The sequence below is a fragment of the Pseudopodoces humilis genome, chromosome 24 (genome assembly GCF_049639895.1).
Source record: "Pseudopodoces humilis isolate 2021_Gansu_Grassland_sample_001 chromosome 24, ASM4963989v1, whole genome shotgun sequence".
In the NCBI taxonomy this organism is placed as follows: domain Eukaryota; kingdom Metazoa; phylum Chordata; class Aves; order Passeriformes; family Paridae; genus Pseudopodoces; species Pseudopodoces humilis.
The window spans coordinates 6,196,373-6,219,060 of NC_142223.1; the positions used below are offsets into that span (position 1 = coordinate 6,196,373).

General features: G+C 58.0%; 1 protein-coding gene across 7 annotated transcripts in view; it reads right to left on the bottom strand.

Moving 5' to 3' along the window:
- The window catches only part of AGRN (agrin), a 99,191-nt gene that overhangs the window by 31,870 nt on the left and 44,633 nt on the right, over positions 1 to 22,688 (bottom strand). For all 7 annotated transcript variants that reach the window (XM_088066452.1, XM_088066453.1, XM_088066450.1 and 4 more), the window contains 10 exons: positions 21,456 to 21,671; positions 19,508 to 19,732; positions 16,593 to 16,817; positions 14,764 to 14,970; positions 9,073 to 9,294; positions 5,136 to 5,330; positions 4,079 to 4,279; positions 2,231 to 2,376; positions 2,032 to 2,137; positions 1,300 to 1,413 (listed from right to left, as the gene is read on the bottom strand). In XM_088066452.1, coding sequence (XP_087922578.1) covers positions 1,300 to 1,413; positions 2,032 to 2,137; positions 2,231 to 2,376; positions 4,079 to 4,279; positions 5,136 to 5,330; positions 9,073 to 9,294; positions 14,764 to 14,970; positions 16,593 to 16,817; positions 19,508 to 19,732; positions 21,456 to 21,671 — 1,857 coding nt within the window. The remainder of the gene's footprint in view (positions 1 to 1,299; positions 1,414 to 2,031; positions 2,138 to 2,230; positions 2,377 to 4,078; positions 4,280 to 5,135; positions 5,331 to 9,072; positions 9,295 to 14,763; positions 14,971 to 16,592; positions 16,818 to 19,507; positions 19,733 to 21,455; positions 21,672 to 22,688) is intronic.

The following is a 22,688-nucleotide window of genomic DNA, read 5'->3' on the forward strand; positions in this document are numbered from 1 at the left end:
ATAACCCCCGAGGGACATGGCAGGGACATGGGGGACACAGAGGGGACACAGAGAGGACACGGGGGGGACACGGGGGCGACACAGGGGGGACACAGGGGGGACACGGGGGGGACACGGGGGGGACACGGGGGGGGACATGGGGGACACGGGGGACACAGGGGGGACACAGGGGGGACACAGGGGGGACACAGGGGGGACACAAACTGGTGGGATCTGGGTCCCAGCCAGCTAGGGAGCTGTGTCCATGGATCGGGGGGCAGGATTCCCACTGGGAACACCAACACTGGGATTCCCACTGGGAACACCAACACTGGGAAGCTGTGTCCATGGATTGGGGGGCAGGATTCCCATCAGAAAACCCAAAGATGGTCCCTGCCAGAGCGATGGAAATGCTCCTGTCCCCTGGAGCGTCCCCCTGGGCAGCGCCCCCACATCTCCTGCAGCTGTTCCCATTATCCAGCTGCTGTTCCCATTATCCAGCTGCTGTTCCCATTATCCAGCTGCTGTTCCCATTATCCAGCTGCTGTTCCCATTATCCAGCACTCCCTGCTCAGGCATTATCCCAGCCCAGAGTTGTCTCCATGGGCTGATGTTTTCCCCCATCAGGCAGCCACAGCCTCAGCTGCTGAGAGCCTTTCCAAACGCTCCCGCTGGCTCGGCTAATTAGTGAATAAATATTAATGAGCTACCGGCCAGCTCAGCTTCCTGCACGGGGGTCACCACCTGTCACTGGGCCACCGGCAGGTCCCCAGGTGACGCCTTTCCCAGCACGGAATATTCTGGTCACCCAGGCAGGCGGAAACCCCTGAGCCCAGCAATGCGTTGAAGGCACCAAGGCCCTGGTGGCACCTCTGGGGACATCCAAAGGGGACTCCACCAGCCTGCCCTCCCGCATTCCAAAGGGATTTAGGCCTGGGAGTAGGCTCGGGGATTTTGGAAGGACGGAGGATCACCAGCAGTGGGAGGCTGTGGAGGTCAGTCCCCTCTCCCAGGACCAGAGGAAAAGTTGCACCAGGGGAGGTTCAGGTTGGATATTTGGGGAGATTTGTTGACTGGAAGAGTGGTCAGGTTTTGGAATGGAATGTCTAGGGAAGCGATGGAATTGCCATCCCTGGAAACATTCAGAAAACCTCGGGATGTGGCACTTGGGGACACGAATTTGGCAACAGGGGAAGGCTTTGCCAACTTCAACATCCCAGGATCCTACAGCTGGGGAGTGTCCACATCTCCTCTTCCAGGACCCCAAATCCCCGCTGCAGCCTCCCCCGGCGGTGCTGGGAGCCCCGAGGTGGTACTCACTGGGACATCCGGCCGCACCCACACCCAGCGCCAGCGTGACGTTGTCCGGGCAGCAGCCGTAGACGCTCTGGCTGCAGTGCGTGACCAGCAGGGGCGGCGGGGTGGTGGCCAGGGCTGCGGGGGGAGGACAGCGACGCTCGGGTCACTGCAAATCCTCCTGGGGACACTGGGGACCAGAGGGGATGGCCGGGGGATCCGGGAGTGGGGACAGGAGGGGATGGCCGGGGGATCCGGGAGTGGGGACAGGAGGGGATGGCCGGGGGATCCGGGAGTGGGGACAGGAGGGGATGGCCGGGGGATCCGGGAGTGGGGACAGGAGGGGATGGCAGGGGGATCCGGGAGTGGGGACAGGAGGGGATGGCCGGGGGATCCGGGAGTGGGGACAGGAGGGGATGGCCGGGGGATCCGGGAGTGGGGACAGCAGAGCACAGCGACGGGGGCGGGGGGTGTCCCCTGTGAGCAGTTCCTGCTTATTCCCAGGGAAAGGGCATTAGGGACATGCCATGGGGACACACCCAGGTGACACACCTGGGGACACACCATGGGGACACACCCAGCAGGGAGGAGTGGCTTCCCTCAGGGGACATGCCCAGGGGACACCCAGGGACACACCCATGGACACACCCAGGGGATACCCAGGGGACACACCCAGGGACACACCCAGGGACACACCCAGGGACACACCCAGGGACACGCCCAGCCAGGAGGGGTGGCTTCCCTCAGGGGACTCACCCCTACAGGCTCCCTGGCTGGTGACAAAGAGCTCCTGGCGTTTCTCACACCGCGTCTTCTTCAGCTCGCACTCGCTGGCGTAGGTGACACCGTCAGAGCCACACACCTGCCAGCACAGCGAGGGGACAGCTCAGGGGTGTCTGTCCTGGCACGGGGTGCCCGTGTGCCTGGGGAGGGCCGGCAGGAGGGCAGGGCTCACCGGGCTGCGGGGCACGGTCAGGCAGGTGAAGTCACACACGCAGGGCTCGTCCTCGGCGTCCTCGTCCCACCAGCCCCCGAACTGCTGGCACCGCTCCTGCTCGCACTCGCTGCCGTCCCCCGAGCCGGAGCCCCCCGAGCCGCACTCTGGGGACAAGGACACCGTGGCACGGGGCTCCCTCCTGGCGGGGCACAGCCGGGGGACGCGCAGGGGACAGGGACAAAGCCCCGTCCCGGTTTGAGGACGCGTCCAGATCTGCACAGACCCGTCCAAATCCCAGGATATTTCACCTTCCAGCCCCAAAATCCTGCCCCAGGCGGACGAGGCAGGTGTCCCACTGGTGGCGGGGGTTGTGACAGTGCAAAGGGGCTCGAGCAGGTGGCCCGAGCTCCTCCTCCCCCAGCTGTGCCCACCCGGCTGCCGCTGGCTGCAGCGGCAATCCCGCTCCGTGCTGGGATCCAGATCCTCTCCCCATCCCAAACCCACCTGCACAGGGAGCTGGGGATGAGCTGGGGAGGGCTGGGATTTGGGGCAGGGAGAGGTTTGAAATCCCTGGTGCTCTGCAGGAAGCTGCAGCCGCAGCAGCAGAGATGTGGCTGATTTCAAAGGCTGCTGAAAGGGGAAAAGGAGAGGGGGGAAGGGGAACCCGGCCCTTTTTATGGAGTGATCAAAGCCTGGGCTTTGGCATTACACAGAGAATTATTCAGGCTCTGCTCGCAGAGGGACAGCAACCTGAAATCCCCTGAGCAGGGCTGTGATCAAACACCCTGTTCTGTCTGTTCCCCTCTCCTCAGTTCTGCCCTGCTCTCACGTCCTTCCCAGCAGCACCACGTGTGCCAGGGAATCTCAGCTCCCTCCCTGTGCCAGCAGGAATCCGCAGCTTTCCCCACAGTGGGAAAATTCAGCGAATTCTTTATTTTTTGTCTCACCAAACAAGGTAGAGCCGACCCCAAAACCTTCCCTGGAGCTCTGCTGGCTCAACAGAGCCATGGCATGGGTTGGGTTGGGAGGGAGCCGAAAGATCATCCAGTTCCAAAGCCCTTCCAGGATGCCAGGGATGCCATTGGAGAGGGCAAATTTACACGGGATGCAGAGACAGGACAAGGGGGAATGGCTTCAGACTGAAAAATGGGAAATTTAGGTGGGAAATAGGGGAAAAATTCCTCCCTGTGAGGGTGGGGAGGCCCTGACTCCAAGGGTAGTTTGGATAGAATTGGGAAAAACTGGGATAGCAGAATGGGGATTGGAATTAGAAGGGGGCTGGCACAGAACTGGGGGTGCTGGGGGTCCTGTGGGGCACAGACGGCAGCAGGGAAATGTGGCTGGCACAGGACCTGCTGTTCTGGGGGTTTTTGGGGTCTGATGGGGCACAGGACCTGCTGTTCTGGGGGTTTTTGGGGTCTGACAGGGCACAGGACCTGCTGTTCTGGGGGTTTTTGGGGTCTGATGGGGCACAGGACCTGCTGTTCTGGGGGTTTGGGGTCTGATGGGGCACAGGACCTGCTGTTCTGGGGGTTTGGGGTCTGACAGGGCACAGGACCTGCTGTTCTGGGGGTTTGGGGTCTGACAGGGCACAGGACCTGCTGTTCTGGGGGTTTGGGGTCTGACAGGGCACAGGACCTGCTGTTCTGGGGGTTTGGGGTCTGACAGGGCACAGGACCTGCTGTTCTGGGGGGTTTGGGGTCTGACAGGGCACAGGGGGCAGTGAGGGACACATGGCTGGCACAGGACCTGCAGTTCTGGGGGGTTTTTGGGGTCTCACGGGGCACAGGGGGCAGCAGCGAAGCTCCCGGTGCACAAACCCTCTCCCCTTTCCCCCAGCCGTGGGGGCAAGCAGGACCAACCTACCGTCCTCGCAGGGTCCCATCCTGGCCACCTCGATGCTCCTCTGCAGCTGGCACGAGGCCACCTGCAGCTGGCAGGGGCTGCCGTAGGTGACGCCGTCGGTGCCGCACACCGGGGCCGGGGGCTGGCGCTCGCAGCGCGGGCACAGGCACTGCCCGGCCACGCAGCGGCTCCCGAAGGAGCACACGGAGCTGCCACACGACTCTGGGACACAGGGAGGGACACAGGGAGGGACACAGGGAGGGACACAGGGAGGGACACAGGGAGGGACACACTCAGCCACCCCAGCAGCTCCTGCGGCCACCGGCGCTGCGTCCCAGAGCTGGGGGCAGTTATTGTCATCTCATCCCTTAGTTAAACCCCGCAAATTATTGGGTGCCCACCCTGAGCGTTTTGGATTGCCCAGCAGCTCCTTCTGGAGGAAAAATCCCATTTAATGGTTTATTCTGGGAGTCAGCTGCCACCCTCACCCATCCTCCCCCAAATTCTTGGAGAATCTCACCCCGGAACACCCAGCCCCAGCTGCACAGGTTTTTATGAGGCTCGAATCATCACGGCAGCTTTTGTCCTAATGAAGAAGCTGAGCAGGGCTTTTAATTCATTAAGAAATTAGCCCAGACAGCTCCCCCGGCTGAGGAGTGGGGAGGGGAGGCAGGAACAAAGAGGAATTGACCCCAGGGGATGGAGGGGAGGGAAAGGATCAAACAGAGCCTCGTGCTCTCAGCTCTGCTGCTGGCTGTTAACGCGTTTTTTGCCTAATTCCCGACTTGGCCCCATGGACATTAATCCAATTTCTTTGCTTGGCTCAGACAAATAACATGGGGGGCATTTCCAGCGAGGGAGAAACCCAAACCAGCTGGAGCTAAAAAGCTGCTGGAGAGCCCCAAAATATCCAATTATTCCAGAGGTTAAAGGGATGGTCACTCGGGCAGGGCGCGCAAGTGACCAAATCTGGGATAAAAGTGGGATCAGAGCAGGACGAGCGGGGCCGAGCATCCTCTCCCTGCGCCGCCAGCAGCGCGGGTGACCCGGGGGACACAGGGGACGCTGGCACACTCACGGCAGTGGCCCTGGGCAGCCACCAGGATGGTTTTCTGCTGGGTGCAGGCACGGACGTGCAGCTCACACTCGCTGCCGTAGGTGTTGCCGTCGGTGCCGCAGACAGGCTGCGCCGAGGGCACGCACTCGGTGGGGCACACGCAGCGCCCCGTCTCCGCCTCGCAGATGGCACCAAACTGGCACTTGCCGCAGCGGTCTGTGCAGGGAGAGGGGAGAAATCAGGATTGAAACAGCACGGGAGGTGTGGGATTCCACGGGAATCGTGGAATTGTCTGGGTTGGAGTTAAAGCTCATCTTTAAGGGACACCCTCGGCTCTCTGGGGTAGCTCCAAGCCGGACGCTTCCAGGGATGAGGCAGACACAGCTCTGGGCAACCTCGCCACCCTCCCAAAAATCCCACCCAAAATCCCACCCAAACCTCCCAAGGCAGCTCGGAACCCAACCAATGCAGAAATAAAACTCGCTGCAAGGAAGGGATGCAGGAGCAGGGAGAGGCTGGAAGGCGAAAGGCAAGAACTCCTCTAAAAGCCATCAGGGCCTGGAGAAAGGGGCTGAAGTGTCACTGTCACCACGGCTGTTCCAGCAAAGAGGTGGGAGAGATCACAATTACAGGGAGCAAGAAATCAGCCACCAGCTCCAGGCAGAGAGGCAGCAGATTCCCACAGGGAGATGTGGGAAGGGGAATTCCACCTTCAGCTTGATTGTTTTGCTGGATATGCAGGTGTAACATCACACCTGGCACTCTCCCAGCCAGGCTGGGGGCACAGAAAACCTTGATTTTGTAAAAAATTCCCCTCTCCAAGCAGCTCTCCCTCCTTGCAGGAGACAGCAGCCAGCACATCCCCTGACTCCTGGGTATTCACTGATTCATCCTCCCCTCCCAACACCTCCCTTCCCTCCCTGCCAGTCATTTCACCAGGAATTTGGCTCCAAGGTGCTTTTCCTGCTTTTCTCTTTCACACAGCAGCTGCTGCCTTGGCAATGGGGAAGAGGAGGAGGCACCAACCCCCTGCTCGGTTCCTGCTGTTGGCCTGGTGGTTTTTATCCTGGCCTGGACGTTTTTATCCTGGCCTGGACGTTTTTATCCTGCCCTGGAGGTTTTTTTCCTGCCCTGGATGTTTTTATCCTGCCCTGGATGTTTTTATCCTGCCCTGGTGGTTTTTATCCTGCCCTGGTGGTTTTTATCCTGCCCTGGAGGTTTTTATCCTGCCCTGGTGGTTTTTATCCTGCCCTGGAGGTTTTTATCCTGCCCTGGTGGTTTTTATCCTGCCCTGGTGGTTTTTATCCTGCCCTGGACGTTTTTATCCTGCCCTGGAGGTTTTTTTCCTGCCCTGGTGGTTTTTATCCTGCCCTGGAGGTTTTTATCCTGCCCTGGTGGTTTTTATCCTGCCCTGGACGTTTTTATCCTGCCCTGGACGTTTTTATCCTGCCCTGGAGTTTTTTTTTTCTGTGGCAGAAATCCTGGCCCATGCTGGGGATCTGTGGCTCGAGGGGACGATGAGAGCTGCCAGCTCCTGATTCCCAGCATGAAGGTTTGGGGCAGGAAATCTGTATTTTGATCCATCTGCCATTAGCTCAGCCCCACCTGAACATCCCAAAGATTTGGTTCTGGGAGAATCCCGTTTAGCCCAGGCTGTGCCAGGCTACAAACCCTGACTGGCACAGGGAGCAGATGGAAGAGCCCAGAGCAGGGAATGGGCATGGCCCTGAGGCTGCCAGAGCTCCAGGAGTGTTTGGACACCACTCCAGGGTGGGATTGGTGGGGTGGATTCAGGGATCCTGTGGATCCCAGCCCAGGATATTCTGTGGTTCTGTGATACGGGAAGGTCTGAGCTGTGTTTGGGTTCTCCTCAGGGATTGGGATGGCTCCTGCTGACCTCAGCCTAGGGCAGGGAGGGGCAGGGACAGCACCAGGCCCAGTGTTCAGTGGAGGGGGAACAGCTCCCCACTCATCCTGAGCTGGGGGAACAGCTCCCCACTCATCCCGAGCACAGGGAACAGCTCCTCACTCATTCTGAGCACAGGGAACAGCTCCCCACTCATCCCGAGCACAGGGAACAGCTCCTCACTCATTCTGAGCACAGGGAACAGCTCCCCACTCATCCCGAGCACAGGGAACAGCTCCTCACTCATCCCGAGCACAGGGAACAGCTCCTCACTCATCCCGAGCTGGGGGAACAGCTCCTCACTCATCCCGAGCACAGGGAACAGCTCCTCACTCATCCCGAGCACAGGGAACAGCTCCTCACTCATCCCGAGCACAGGGAACAGCTCCTCACTCATCCCGAGCACAGGGAACAGCTCCTCACTCATCCCGAGCACAGGGAACAGCTCCTCACTCATCCCGAGCTGGGGGAACAGCTCCTCACTCATCCCGAGCACAGGGAACAGCTCCTCACTCATCCCGAGCACAGGGAACAGCTCCTCACTCATCCCGAGCTGGGGGAACAGCTCCTCACTCATCCCGAGCACAGGGAACAGCTCCTCACTCATCCCGAGCTGGGGGAACAGCTCCTCACTCATCCTGAGCACAGGGAACAGCTCCCCACTCATTCCGAGCACAGGGAACAGCTCCTCACTCATCCCGAGCACAGGGAACAGCTCCCCACTCATTCCAAGCTGGGGGAACAGCTCCTCACTCATCCCGAGCTGGGGGAACAGCTCCTCACTCATCCCGAGCACAGGGAACAGCTCCTCACTCATTCCGAGCACAGGGAACAGCTCCTCACTCATTCCGAGCACAGGGAACAGCTCCTCACTCATTCCGACTGTCCTTCAGCGGGGATGGAACATCCCGGGTGGGCTCTCGATCCTCTCCTGCCTCCACTGAGCTGGAACAGCCCAAACCCTCTGTGCCCACGGGCAGCGCCACAGCCGTGCTCAGGCACCGCTCGCTGTGTGCCGGCACGTGGATGGACAACTGCAACAGCCGAGCAACAGCTGAACAACCAAACAGCAACTGCAACAACCAAACAACAGCTGAACAACCACCAAACAACCAAACAGCAACTGCAACAACCAAACAACAGCTGAACAACCACCAAACAACCAGACAGCAACCGCAACAACCGAACAACAGCTGAACAACAACCAACCAGACAGCAACTGTAACAACCGAACAACAACCAGACAGCAACTGCAACCAAACAACAACCAAACAGCAACCAAACAGCAACTGAACAGCAACTGCAACAACCAAACAGCAACCAAACAGCAACTGAACAGCAACTGCAACAACCGAACAACCAAACAGCAACCAAACAGCAACTGCAACAACCGAACAAGAACCGAACAGCAACTACAACTGAACAACCGAACAGCAACTGAACAACTGCAACAACCGAACAACCAAACAACCAAACAGCAACTGAACAACAATTGAACAGCAATTGAACTGAACAACCAAACAATAATTAAACAACCAACCAAGCAACAACAAAACAACAACAAAACAACCAAACAGCAATGAAACAGCAACCGAACATCAACCTCCAGCCCAAATTTCACCTCAGGGCCCCTTGTGCTTCACCCTGACATCCCTTTTGAGGTCACAGGCCAACAACAACAACAAAACAACACCAAACCCCAAATCTCGCCACAGGGCCCCTTGTCCTTGGCCCTGACGTTCCTCTGAAGGACACAGGCCATGAACAACAAAACGACAATCCCACCCAAAAATCTTACCACAGGGCCCCTTGTCCTTCATCCTGATGTCCCTTTTGAGGACACAAGCCAACAACAACAACAAGAACAAAACAAGAACAAAACAGAAACAAAACAGGAACAAAACAGGAACAAAACAGGAACAAAACAGGAACAAAACAAGAACTTCTGCCCCAAATTTCACCACAGGGCCCCTTGTCCTTGACCCTGATGTCCTTTTTGAGGACACAGCCAGCGCCACCACCACCAGTACCACGATCCCAGCCCGTCCTTACCGCAGGGCCCCTTGTGCTTGATGCCGATGTCCCTCTGGAGCACGCAGGCCATGGCGCGCAGCTCGCAGGGGTTGCCGTAGGTGCGCTGGTCGCTGCCGCACACGGGGTCGTAGCGGCCCTGGCACTGCTGCTGGCACTCGCACACGGCCTCCTGGTTCTTCACCACGCACGTGGCCCCAAAGGCGCACTCCACGCTCAGGCAGGGGCTGGGCGCGCCCAGGTCTGCGGAGGGGACAGGAGAGGCGCGGGTGGCTCGGGGGGGTGGCGGAGCGGGACGTGCCAGCGTCCCACGGGGGCACCTGCCTGCCCCAAGCCGTGGTGAGCGCGCAGAGCTGTGGGGCTGGCCCCCAGCCTGGCCCCTGGCCCCTCCATGCCGCCCCGCCATGCCCGGCTCAGCACGGTCCCCATGCGTGGCAGAGGTTAGGGATGGGCAGCAGGCACGGGATCTTCTCCCCCGCACCCCGGGAACGGGATTCCCACCTTGGCCCCTGCCCGGAAATGGGAGCAGCAGCAGCAGCACTGGCAGAACCTTCCACAAAGCTCGCACAGGGAGAGTTCCCTTCCCTGGGATCCACACCTGGGATCACACTGTTCCCTGAAAAGCTCGGGGGGTTCCCCAGGAGGAGCTGGCTGGAGAGGACACACTTGGTTCCACCACACCGCTCATCCCCTGTCCCATCCTCCTCCCTCCTCTTCCCAAGGACGGGACATCCCGTGTCCTTCCCTCAGGCCAGCCCTCGGGAAGGGACTCCAGCGGAGCCCTGAGCCTGCCAGGGGCTGGCAATTCCCCAGCTGGGAAGCAGCATTCCCTCTGGATCTGTGATCCCCGCCCTGCACCTCCCCTGGGGCGATGCTCAGTGGTGACAAAGTGCCAGCAGAGAGCAGAGGCCGTGTCCCACTCCCTGCTAGCAGGGACATCCCAGGGCTTCATCCCAGCTCCCAATGAAGAATTCCCTCCAGGAATGCCCCCACCAGCCAGGAGCCGAGGTGGCCGTGCTGCTGGGGACAGAGGACGCTGCCCAAGGGCTGGCACGAGGAAAGGACACCACGGGTTCCATGGGTGCTGGACAGCGACAAGGACACAGGACAAGGACATGGGGGGACAGACAATGCGGCTCAGAGGAGATGGAGCAACAGCAGACACAGCCCAGCCCCGGCAGCGAGGCAGGCACAGAGCAGAGAGCTGGGAAAGGCCCCTCTGGAGCGGCCCCGGGCACCTCTCCTGGCAGCAGCCCGCTGGTGGCAGCTCTGCAGAGCAGCAGCCAGGCTGGAGCCCTGTGCCAGCCAGCCAGGAAGGGCCCGGGAATGCCTGGATCGGGATCTGCCTCTCTGGGAAGCACCTACCAAGTCACAGCCCAGAGCCAAGGGTCTGCAAAGGAACAGGGAGAGGGGGACAGTTCAGGCACAAGGACACAATCCAGCCCCTCTGCAGCTCTGTCCCCAGCGTCCCTGCAGCTCCGAGCGCTTCCCCAGCACCAGGAATTGCTCCCCGGGGAGCTGCCCCCATCTGTTTCCTGTTTTGGTCCCTTAACCGCGTCCCCCAACACACAGACACAGCTTCCGTGGGGAAATTCCCTCTGGACAGTTTTCCTGGGCATGAAGCAAAGATAATCCCTGGTTTGAGATCCAGGCTCACCCTCCAGCCTTGGGAAGCACAGGAATGGGAGTGGGAGCGCCGGGAGGGGCCAGCCCTGGTGGAGAACCCGGCCCTGACACTCCCCGTCCTTCTCCAGCAGGAACACGCTGGAGATGCAGCACATGGAATTCCCAAATCCCAGCCTGGAATATCTCACATGCAGCCTTGGGCACCTCCAGACATCTCAGGGGCTTTGGAACTGATTTTGCTGTGGCTGGGAGTAGCAAGGACCTGCTGAGCTGGGCTTTAATGCAGACCTGCTTTGAGTCCTGGCCCTGCTCCACCCTGGAGGGAGGGAAACTGAGGCACAGGGAAAGCCCAACTCTCTCTCTCTGCACCCTGGGTGATTCCAGGGCCTGATCCTTTACCTGCTGCTGAGCCTGGAAGTGCTCCAGACCAGGATTGGAGCAGTCTGGGGCAGCAGGAGGTTCCCTGCCTGCGGCAGGGGGCTGGAACTGGACTATAATTTAAGATCCTTCCAACCCAAAGCATTCCATGGCTCTGAACAGACACCTAGCCAAGCCCAGGGATCTGGGAATCCCAGATGTTGGGAATATCCAGGGAATACTGAGCTCTCCTGCCAGCCCAGCTGGGGATGCCCATGGGGAAGAGGCACTGAGCCCATCAGTCCATGCCTGGGACACCCGGCAGTGCTCCACAGGGAAATATTCCCAGGGAAGAGCCACCCGCGAGCACAGCCAGCTCCTCCGAGCCTGGGAGAGGGAGCTGGGATCCCTGTGGAGCTCCTGGGCCCAGGGACAAGCAGGACACACAGCCGGGACAGCACGGGGAGAAGCGCCGCAGCCCCGGGCAGCAGGAACTCCGGGAAGGACGAGGCGGGGAAGCGAGGGGGGTTGGTTAGTTGGGAGCAGAAGGAGAGGGAAGATCAATCAGGAGCAGTCCAGAGCGATGCAGCAGCCCCGGGAGGGGCTGGCTGAGGAGCGGGGGGCTCCCAGCACCCACCTCTGCTCCCAATCTGCCTCGAAGGCATCGGACAAGAGCCCAGCAATTTCCACTCCAGCAGGCAGAGTTTGGGGCGAGGGATGGGACAAACTCCCCAGGGCAAGCTCTCCGTCCTGGGGGGCTCTCAGGCCAAACTAGAGAGAGGTGGGAGCAGTGAGAGGAGGCCAGGAGAGGCCCTGGCCACGGAGGAGGGGCAGAGCCGAGCTCCCAGCAGAGATGTCCAGGCTGGGAGCAGGAGGGTGGTGCCAGGACAGAATTCCTTCCTCCACACAGGCAACACTGTAAAACACAAGACACAGAGGAAACAGGAAAGAGAGAGAGAGAAGGAGGGAGAAAAAGAGGAGCACAGAGCAGAGACAGGGAGGAAAAGACAGACACCTTCTCCTTTCCTTTTCCTTTCCTTTCCTTTCCTTTCCTTTCCTTTCCTTTCCTTTCCTTTCCTTTCCTTTCCTTTCCTTTCCTTTCCTTTCCTTTCCTTTCCTTTCCTTTCCTTTCCTTTCCTTTCCTTTCCTTTCCTTTCCTTTCCTTTCCTTTCCTTTCCTTTCCTTTCCTTTCCTTTCCTTTCCTTTCCTTTCCTTTCCTTTCCTTTCCTTTCCTTTCCTTTCCTTTCCTTTCCTTTCCTTTCCTTTCCTTTCCTTTCCTTTCCTTTCCTTTCCTTTCCTTTCCTTTCCTTTCCTTTCCTTTCCTTTCCTTCCCTTCCCTTCCCTTCCCTTCCCTTCCCTTCCCTTCCCTTCCCTTCCCTTCCCTTCCCTTCCCTTCCCTTCCCTTCCCTTCCCTTCCCTTCCCTTCCCTTCCCTTCCCTTCCCTTCCCTTCCCTTCCCTTCCCTTCCCTTCCCTTCCCTTCCCTTCCCTTCCCTTCCCTTCCCTTCCCTTCCCTTCCCTTCCCTTCCCTTCCCTTCCCTTCCCTTCCCTTCCCTTCCCTTCCCTTCCCTTCCCTTCCCTTCCCTTTCCTTCCCTTTCCTTCCCTTTCCTTCCCTTTCCTTCCCTTTCCTTCCCTTTCCTTCCCTTTCCTTCCCTTTCCTTCCCTTTCCTCCCACTTCAGCCTCATCCCATCCCTTCTCTCTCAGCTGTGGCACTGAGAAGGATTCCAAACAAGGCTTGGATGGTTTTGTTTGGCTTTGTGTCGCTGGCCCAGGTGCTGGAGAAGGCAGCAGAGAGCTCAGGTTTATCAGGCAGGTGCTGTCAGGGGTTCAAACGCTGCCAGGCCCCTCCCGGCTCTGCATTCCCACAGCACCCAGGCACGGATGAGCTCCCCGGCACTCAGAGCTTCTCCTTTTCCTCTCCAGAGCTGACAGGGATAAAAAAATCTGCTCACACCTCCTGGGGATGGGCTGCAGGACTGCCTGGAGCTGCCTCAGGGACTCTGCAATCCCAGGTTTTGGCAGACGGAGCCCTGGTTTTGATTCATTCCCCCATTTTTTGCTCCCATCCCAGCAGGATGCAGCTCCTGGAAGCAGATGTGAGCTGGCCTGGAGTGGGGAGGGAGCTGGAATAAAGGAAAGGAGATGGAGGGAGGAATGGCAGGTGCACCAGGGCCACATCCTGCTGCTCCTGGCCTTTTTCCATGGAACACGGTGGAAACGATGCGTGGCTGACGCTGAGGAGCAGCGCGAATTCCCTGCTCATCCCATAAATTTGGGAACTTTTAACCTCTCAAGGAGGCCAGGGGAGGGTTTGAAGAGAGCCCAGGGAGCAAAAAAACCCCCCCTGGGATCAGGATCACAGCCCTTCCCACCGGGAAAACTTGGGGAATTGACTCCCAGCCATTCCCCAGCAGAAACACAGAGAAACGGATGCTTAAAAATAACAGCTGTGCTTATTCTGAGTGGGATTTTGGGAGCCTGACAAATTCTTTTCCAGCAGCTGGGTCTGGCAGCCTCGAAAGCCTCCAGCAGGAGCACAAAGCCAACAAAGCACATCCCCAATGTGGGATTCTGATTCCCAAGCACTTCAGGAGGCTCAGACCAGCTGATACCTGATTAAACATCAGCTTAAAAGAACAGGATGCAGCTCCAGAGGTGGGGAAAACCGAACTGAGCTGAAATGAACAACTTGTAACTCATCCAAATCAATGCAGTGGCTGCTTTAACCTCCTTCACTTCCCAGGGGAGATGTTAAAACCGGACATTCCCAGCAACCTAAGGATCCAAAGCCCCATCCCATCCCATCCTCCTGAGAAAGGTCCATTGGGGAGCTTCTCCTAGAGACGAGACAAAGACATGGTGAGAGCTCCAGAGGGAGCACAGAGGGAAGAGTTCCCGGCAGAGAGCACCTGGAGCTGGGAGAAGCAGCAGGCATGGAAGGGAGAGCGTGGGAAGGGTTTGGAGACTGGCACTACCCTGGGAGGAGCAATGGATGGCATGGATTGAAGGGAATGCGGTGGGGAGGAACCAGCAGGACGTCAGACACTTGGTTCAAACACAAATGGGTGTCCCACACACAGGACAGAGACAGGAGCACGGACAGCGAGACGTGCACACACCGAGGCTGCTGGAGGGACACGGACACGGAACCAGCCACAGGCCAGGCCGGCTGCACACGAGGCTGAGCCCCTGCCTTGCTCAGCGGGAATCCATTTGCAGCTTCCCAACATCCCACCCTGCCTGGAGCCAGCCGGGAAGGGCCAAGGGTGGGTGGGGGACCAGAATCCCCATGGGACAATTTGGGGTCCAGCATCCCCAAGGAACAGGACAGACACCAGCATCCCCATGGGACAGGAGGGACACCAGCATCCCCATGGGACAGGAGGGACAGCAACCCTGTGGGACAATTTGAGGATCAACATCCCTGTGGGACAGGAGTGACCACCATCCCCATGGGACAGTCTGAGGACCACCATCCCCTGGAACAATTTGAGGACCACCACCCCCATGGAACAGGAGTGACCACCATTCCCTGGGACAGTTTGAGCACCATCCCCATGGGACAATCTGAGGCCCCCCATCCCCTGGGACAATCTGAGGCCCCCCTTCCCCTGGGACAATCTGAGGCCCCCCATCCCCTGGGACAATTCAAGGCCCCCCATCCCCTGGGGGCCAGGCGTGCCCAGCACCCCGCTCGCGGTGTCCCCGGCCGGCGGCCCCGGTGCTCACCGCAGGGCCCGCTGTGCTTGGTGGGGATGCTGGCCTGCTGCAGGCACTCTGCCCTGCGGCGCTCGCAGTCGCTGCCGTAGGTGCGGCTGTCGCGGCCGCACAGGGGTCGGAAGGCGCCGTCGCAGGTGATGCGGTCGCAGGAGCAGCGCGCGGCGCCGCGGCGGTTCAGGCACACGGCGTTGAACTTGCACTCGTCCTTGCACTTGTCTGCGGTGGGGACAGGCCAGAGCGCTCACACCCAGCCCGGCACCGCGGGATGGGGGTCAGGGCACGGCCTCAGCTTTCAGCTCTCGTGTTTTCCAGACCCTGCACTGCACTGGGATAACTCTGGACTTCACCTGGACTGGGAGCGAGCTCTCCTCACAGTTTAGATAATGACTAAAAGGATTGTTAAAACAATCCCTTCCAGCCCCAGAACCAAGGACACCTGACAGCTTCAGGCCCAGAAAGTGTAAACAGCGAATTGATGGAGCAAACTGGGAGGATGGGACTTCATTAACTGAAGCTGTGATTGGGCAATTAACCCCAATGTGGACATGGACCAAAACTTATAAAAGAGTGAAAACTCCAGGGTCTAGCTTGGGTGCAGCCTCAGCAGGGCTCTTGCACTGCCCAAGGTGCATCCTTGGAAGGCCTTTTAATAAATCCCTACTTTATTTCTCTATTATTTATTATTTAATTATTTATTATTTATTTATTAATTAATGTTTATTGTGCATTCTGTATTCTATATTATTTATTATTATTATTAAATTCCTACTTTATTCCAGCCTCTGTTCCAGGCAGCCTCTTTGGGCACCAAAGGGATGTTCCTGCTGCCCAGAGCGCTGCTGAGCTCCCAGGAGGAGGAGGAGGAGGAGGAGGAGGAGGATGCCGAGGCACTTGAATCGTGATTTTTGAACAGTTAAGATTTTAGCTAAGAGTTAGAAGCACTTTATAATGACCAAGTCAGATAAGCAAATGGTAAGTTAATGACTATTAGATGCTTAAGCCAGAGCTAATTGCCACATTGTTATTAATGTTATTAATGATATAATTATAGCTTGTTTACAGAAGAAAGTGGAGGGATCTGTTATAGGAACAGACTGAAGCTGGTGAGAACAACGGCTCTGCACTGATCAGTCACCGAGCAGGGCCTGGATCCTGCCAGAGCCTGCACGGACCTGAGGAAGACTTTCCTGACTTCATCCCTTGAGGCCACCGACCCAGTCTGAGACCCTGACCCAATTTGAGATCACTGACCCAACTCAAGAGAAGAACTGTGCACTGACAGCTTCACTTGAATGCTGAGTGGGGATGGGAGCTGCTGGGGTGGGGACATGATTTTCTGAGCCCGAGAGAGTTTCAGGCTCTCGGGGGCTGATCTGATCCTTCAAGGGAAAGTCTTTTGGGAACTTCCTCTCTCAAAGGCTGTTGTGAAAACAAGGTTTTGGTTTGTCAAAACTATTACACAGATGTTCTGAGAGTGTTTTCCTCTTGCCCCACCAATGGGATGAGGGAGGTGTTGTTCCTTGTATCGGTCAGTTTAAGCTGTATGGAAACACCTCATAAAAAGGGTTAAGAACCCCAAAATAAAAACTTTTGCCTCCTGAAAATAAATCTCTGGCTGCTGTTTATGATTGAACCCTTGCTCTCTGTGTCCTCTAGCGACACTGGGGTCATGCACATGTACGGGATGCACAAATCTGAGAGATAAATAGAGGGGAGGGAACCTTGTTGGGGGCGGTCACGCCTTTTGGGGACAATGAATAAACGCAGCCCTTTCTAACCTGAGTTAGCTGGAGGCTCTTTGCCCGTGATCAGGGGGGTTTGGAAGGATTGACACTCACCCTGCTGCTGGCACTGCCCCGAGCGCACCTTCTGGATGTCCATGCCCCGCAGGGCCCCCGAGCGCGCCATGGCGCACTCGCTGCCGTAGGTGACGCCGTCGTCGCCGCACACGGGGTCCCCGCTCGGGGGGCAGCTCTCGGGCCGGGGCAGCAGCTCCGCCCGCCGCGTCCGCGGGTTCACCCGGCACACGCGGCTCGGCTCGCTCGGGACGCCCTGGCAGGGGTCTGCGGAGGGAGGGGCAGCACGGAGTCATTCCCAGCGGAATTTTGTCTTTACAAACAGGGAAATAAAACCAGCGCTGAGAGATGGGATGCTTTCCACTGATCGGTGAATGGAAAAAAGGATATTTGCCTTTACAAACAAACTGTGGGTTTGCCGGTAAATGAAATTGGATGTCAAAAGATGAAAGAGACAAGGGGGGAAAACCATAAATTCCATAAGAATTAAAAATTAAAAGAGGAATCTTTGGTATGAGACATTCCGGGAGGGAGGTCTGTGCCTCTCAAGGACCTCAGCCAATGGGAAACAGAGAGGGACCTGCGGCCGGGAAATTGGGATAAAAGGGAGGCTGCGCCCTCCAAAAACTGGAGAGACCCCAGGGGAATGGCCCATGGCCTCTCCCTTTACTCAGATAAAGTAAAAGGACTCCTCTGTCTCCTTTTTGGACATACACCTCTGGTGTTTGTGGATTAATCTTCCTGACAATTCCATGCCCAAATTGCTGCTTCCCAGGCTCTGCTCCTTCCCTGCCCCAAGAGCCTCCCCAAACCTTCCTTTGTGCCCCGAAGGACTCGCTCCTTGCTGAGGCTGTTTCCAATGGGTACAGCACTGGGATAAATTCAGCCTTTTCCCCCACCCTGAGCTGCCCTCACACCCCTCTGCCTCTCTCCTGGGATAAATTCAGCCTTTTCCCCATCCTGAGCTGCCCTCACACCCCTCTGCCTCTCTCCTGGGATAAATTCAGCCTTTTCCCCCACCCTGAGCTGCTCTCACACCCCTCTGCCTCTCTCCTGGGATAAATTCAGCCTTTTCCCCCACCCTGAGCTGCTCTCACACCCCTCTGCCTCTCTCCTGGGATAAATTCAACCTTTTCCCCATCCTGAGCTGCTCTCACACCCCTCTGCCTCTCTCCTGGGATAAATTCAGCCTTTTCCCCATCCTGAGCTGCTCTCACACCCCTCTGCCTCTCTCCTGATCCAGACAAACCTTCTGAGTCCAAGGAATGTTTGCAGGATGCTTGGGACTCCCATCCTGCTCTTTTATCCCTCCCAGGCTTCCCAAAGTGCTGGAAAAGCCCTGGAAGGAGCCAGGGCCCAGACTGTCGTGCCCCACGCCTCTAATCCAGGTTTAGGCTCTAATCTGGGTTTATCTTTGAGCTGAACTCCCTTGAGGACTCCAAAACCAGGGGCAAAACAGGTGCTGACTGCGCCTAATCCCACAGGATTGCCAGGCAGGCACCTGGAGAGTGCTGATTCCTCGTCTGCGATTCCAGAGGCACCGGGGGATATTCCCACCCTTTAATCCCTGGGATCCCTGCACTGGGCACAGCCCCAGGCTGACAAGGGGGAAAAACAACAACAAGAATTGGGATCTTCCTTTCTGCCATCCCCACATCCCACAGGAATGGTTTAGGGCAGGTTCCCAGCTGGATTTGTCCCTCAAGGCTGGGCTGGGACATGATTCCAGCTGGATTTGTCCCTTTTAGCATGGGAATGAAGTGATTCCCTCCATCCCAAAGCACATCCCAAACCTTACAGCACACCAAATTCCTTTAGGCACTTCCAGATCCTGCAGCCCTCCCTGAGCTCCCGGTGATTCCCAGCTGAAACCAGGCGCTCCTGGAGGCTCCAATCTTATCCTGTGCCCCAAAATCCCGGAGCTCCCAGCAGGACAGCCCCTCCTTCACACCTCCCGCTCCCACCCTGCTCCAAGCTGTGGGAGGACAGTCCAAGCTCTCCCAGCTTCCCAGCCCAGCCCCAAAATTCCCACCCTGCTTCCCACAGGGAGAGCCAGCAGCCTGGAGTGTGTCCTGTCCGATCCTGGGATTTCCTCATGGATGCGGCTGCTTCTCATCCCGGCATCCACGAGCCAGGAACAAGACGAGGAGGAGGAGGAGGAATCCCCCCTCAAACTTCGGGATCAGTGCCTTTTGGGATGCTTTAATTCCAGAATGCTTTAATTCCAGGAGCTCTTTGGGATGTTTTAATTCCAGGAGTGGTTTGGGAAGCTCTGATCCCAGGAGCGATTTGGGATGCTCTAATTCCAGGATGTTTTAATTCCAGGAGCAGTTTGGGATGCTCTAATTCCGGGAACTCTTTGGGAAGCTCTGATCCCAGGAACTCTTTGGGAAGCTCTGATCCCAGGAGCGGTTTGGGAAGCTCTGATCCCAGGAGCGGTTTGGGAAGCTCTGATCCCAGGAGCGGTTTGGGAAGCTCTGATCCCAGGAACTCTTTGGGAAGCTCTGATCCCAGGAGCGGTTTGGGGGAGCAGGAGGAGGCAGGGCAGGTGGATGTTCCCAGATGTTGGAATTGCTCTCTGGGTCGGGGGGGCTCCAGCACAAACACCCAAAGGGAGGGAAAGGGAAGCGCTGCCTCGCTCTCAGCTCCAGCAGCTGTCACCCAGTGACCTTCAGCTGCCCACAGTGACCACTGGCTGCCCACAGTGACCTTTCACTGTCCAAAGTGACCTTTTCCTGCCCAGAGTCACCTTTCACTGTCCAAAGTGACCTTTCACTGTCCAAAGTGACATTTTCCTGCCCAGACCGCCCCTTCCCAGCCCAGCCCAACATTCCTGAGCTGACAGCCAAGTTCCTCCTCACCCCCTCTCCCGCCACGGCTTCCCCCAAAATCCCCACCCCAGGGATAGTTTTATTTTTAACCCCCTCACTCCCGAGACATTTCAAGCCCCTCCTCACCGCAGGGCCCATCGAACTTCTTGAAGACGTTCTCCTGCTTGTCGCAGGCGTGCTTGTTGAGGTGGCACAGGCTGCGGTAGTCGCGGCCGTCGCTGCCGCACACGGGGCTCTCGGGGACGCTGCCGCAGGACGAGGGACACACGCACTTGGCGGCCTGGCCGTCCGGGGAGGGGACACAGGTGCTGCCAAAGCTGCAGGTCACCTCTGCACAGGGGTTCTTGGAGCCTGAGGGACGGGGAGGGGACACGGTGAGAGCACAGCAGGGGCCAGGGCACGGCACGGGTCTCCCTGTTCCTCTCATGGAATAACCCCAATATATCCCAATATCCCCCAAATCCATCCCTCCAAACACCCCAATCCAGCAGCAATGGATAATTTTCCACCAGTTCAGTGGATCCCTGGAGCCTGACGGACGGGGAGGGGACATGGTGACAGCACAGCACGGGACGTCCCGTTCCTCTTGGGGTAACCCTGATATATCCCGATATTCCCCAAATCCGCCCCTCCCAACACCCCAATCCAGGTGCAGTGGATGATTTTCCACCAGCTCCAGCAGATTCCAGAGGCAGAGCCGTTCCCAGCTCCTGAGCAGCGAGTCCATCCCCCCAGTGCCCACCGAGGATCATTCCAAACCCTCAGCACGGGAGGAAGGAGCTCCCTCCCCTCCTGGCTCCTCTCTCCCCTCCTTTCCCACCCTCTCCACCTCTCCCGAATCCTCTTTTCCCTGCAAACGCTCCCTGTGAGCTCCAGAAAACCAACCCGGGGTCCTCAAGGCCCCTCCTGCAAACCCTAATTAGAGGAAGAGCTCAAGGAGCAATTTCCTCGCAGACAAATTCCTTTTTCCCCTCCTTAATTTGTCTCTTCCTGATGATTATTATTTGAAATCCACCTCTCCCATGCAGGAATCCCAGCAGGAGAGCTGGGTGTGGATTCACTGGGAGCCAGACAGAAAGGTCAACTTCATTTCCTGGGAGCTGAGGAGCCTGGAGGGGGCTCATTCCCACAGCTGCGGGCTCCCAGCTGGAATGCCAGCCCAGGGAAGGGCTTTGATCAGCTTTGATCAGCTTTGATCAGCACCCCCAGCCCCCAATTCCAGCTGTGGCAGATGTTTCCTGCCCAGAGGGGGTTGTCACACACCTCAGTTGTCCATCATTTTCCCATCATTTTCCCTCCTGATCACACCCTGCTGATTCCCAAAGCTGACTCCCGGATTCCTCAGTGTCCTCTGCCACCAGCCCTGTCCCCATCCCCAGGACATCAGAGATGCTCCTCACGGGGTTGTCACACGCCCCTGGATCAGCCCCTGGCCATCATTTTTCCATCAGTTTTCCATTATTTTTCCATCAGTTTCCCTCCTGATCACACTTTGCTGACCCTTAAAGTAGAGCTGGTGATTCCTCAGTGTCCCTTCCCAGCCTTGGTGTCCCTGGCCCAGCCTGAGGCCATCATTTCTCCATCATTTCTCCATCATTTCTCCATCTTTTCCCATCATTTCTCCATCATTTCTCCATCATTTCTCCATCTTTTCCCATCATTTCTCCATCATTTCTCCATCATTTCTCCAACTTTTCCCATAATTTCTCTATCTTTTCCCATTATTTCTCCATTATTTTCCCATCATTTCTCTATTATTTCTACATCATTTCTCCATCGTTTTCCCATCATTTTCCCTCCTTGCTGCACTCTGCTGACCCCCAAGGCAGCGCTGCTGATCCCACAGTGTCCCCCTGCCCCCAGCCCTGCCACCATCCGCTCCAGCCCTGCCCACCTGGGGACAGCCAGCCCCACTCCCCCTGTCCCGAGGTGTCCCTGTCCTGGGGTGTCCCTGTCCCGAGGTGTCCCTGTCCCAGGGGACAGCCAGCCCCACTCCCCCTGCCCCAAGGTGTCCCTGTCCCGGGTGTCCCTGTCCCGGGTGTCCCTGCCCCTGGGGACAGCCAGCCCCACTCACCACAGGGTCCCTTGCTGATGACCTTGATCCTCCTCTGCTGGTTGCACTGGGCCCGCTCCAGCTCGCACTCGTTGCTGTAGGTGGAGTGGTCGGAGCCACACACCGGGGCCACCACGGGGGCACAGGGACCCTTCCTGCACACGCACGAGGCCTGGCCCGGCTCCGAGGGGCTGCGCTCACACACGGCCCCGAAGCCACACAGCATCCCCCGGCAGCCTGCGGGGACACGGACACTCAGGGGACGTGGGGACACGCGGGGGACATGGGGACAATGTGGGGGACATGGGGACAGCCAGGGGGGCACAGGGACAGCCAGGGGGGCACAGGGACATGTGGGGGACACAGGGGGCACAAGGACATGTGGGGGACACAGGGAGAGCCAGTGGGCACCAGGACACACGGGGGACACCGGGACACACAGAGGACACGCAGGGGGCACAGGGACACCTTGGGGACACAGGAACACACAGGGAACATGGGGACACGGGGCCCCAGGTGACCTCACTGCCCACACAGGTGACCACAGGGTGCCAGGTGACCACTGGATCACACAGGGACACACAGGTGACCACAGAGGTGACCACAGGTGCCAGGTGACCACAGTGCCCACACAGATGACCACAGGATCACACAGGGACACACAGGTGACCACACAGGTGACCACAGTGCCCACACAGGTGACCACACTGTCCCAGGTGAGCACAGTGCCCGCACAGGTGACCACAGTGCCCACACAGGTGACCACACTGTCCCAGGTGAGCCCCCAGCAGCATTCCCAGCACCCCAGGACGCTCCATCCAAAGCTTTTCTGGAGTTCTCCACACCCCAAAGGCGTTTTTCACTCCCCGGCGAGGGAGAGGGAAGTCGAGGGAAGGAGAACTCGTCCTCAGCTGCCTGGGAGCGGGCCAGACCTTCCCCCACGCGCTCATTTATTTATTTATCGCTCATTTATTTATCGCTGCTTATGCAAAGCAGCCACACCACGAGCCTGGAGCCTCCCGAGGAAATCAGGGATGCGGGAATTTCTTTATCAGAGCAGCCAGCTCCGAACTGCTGCAGGGCACAGGTGACTCCAGACAGGTGACACCGAGAGGTGCCCGAGGGCACAGCCTGGCACTGGCAGCTGGGCAGGGAAGTATCTGGGAATCGCGGAATTTTGGAATATCCTGAGCTGGAGGGGATCCTGAAGGATCAGAGTCCAAACAGACTCTGCACAGCCATCCCAGAATCCCG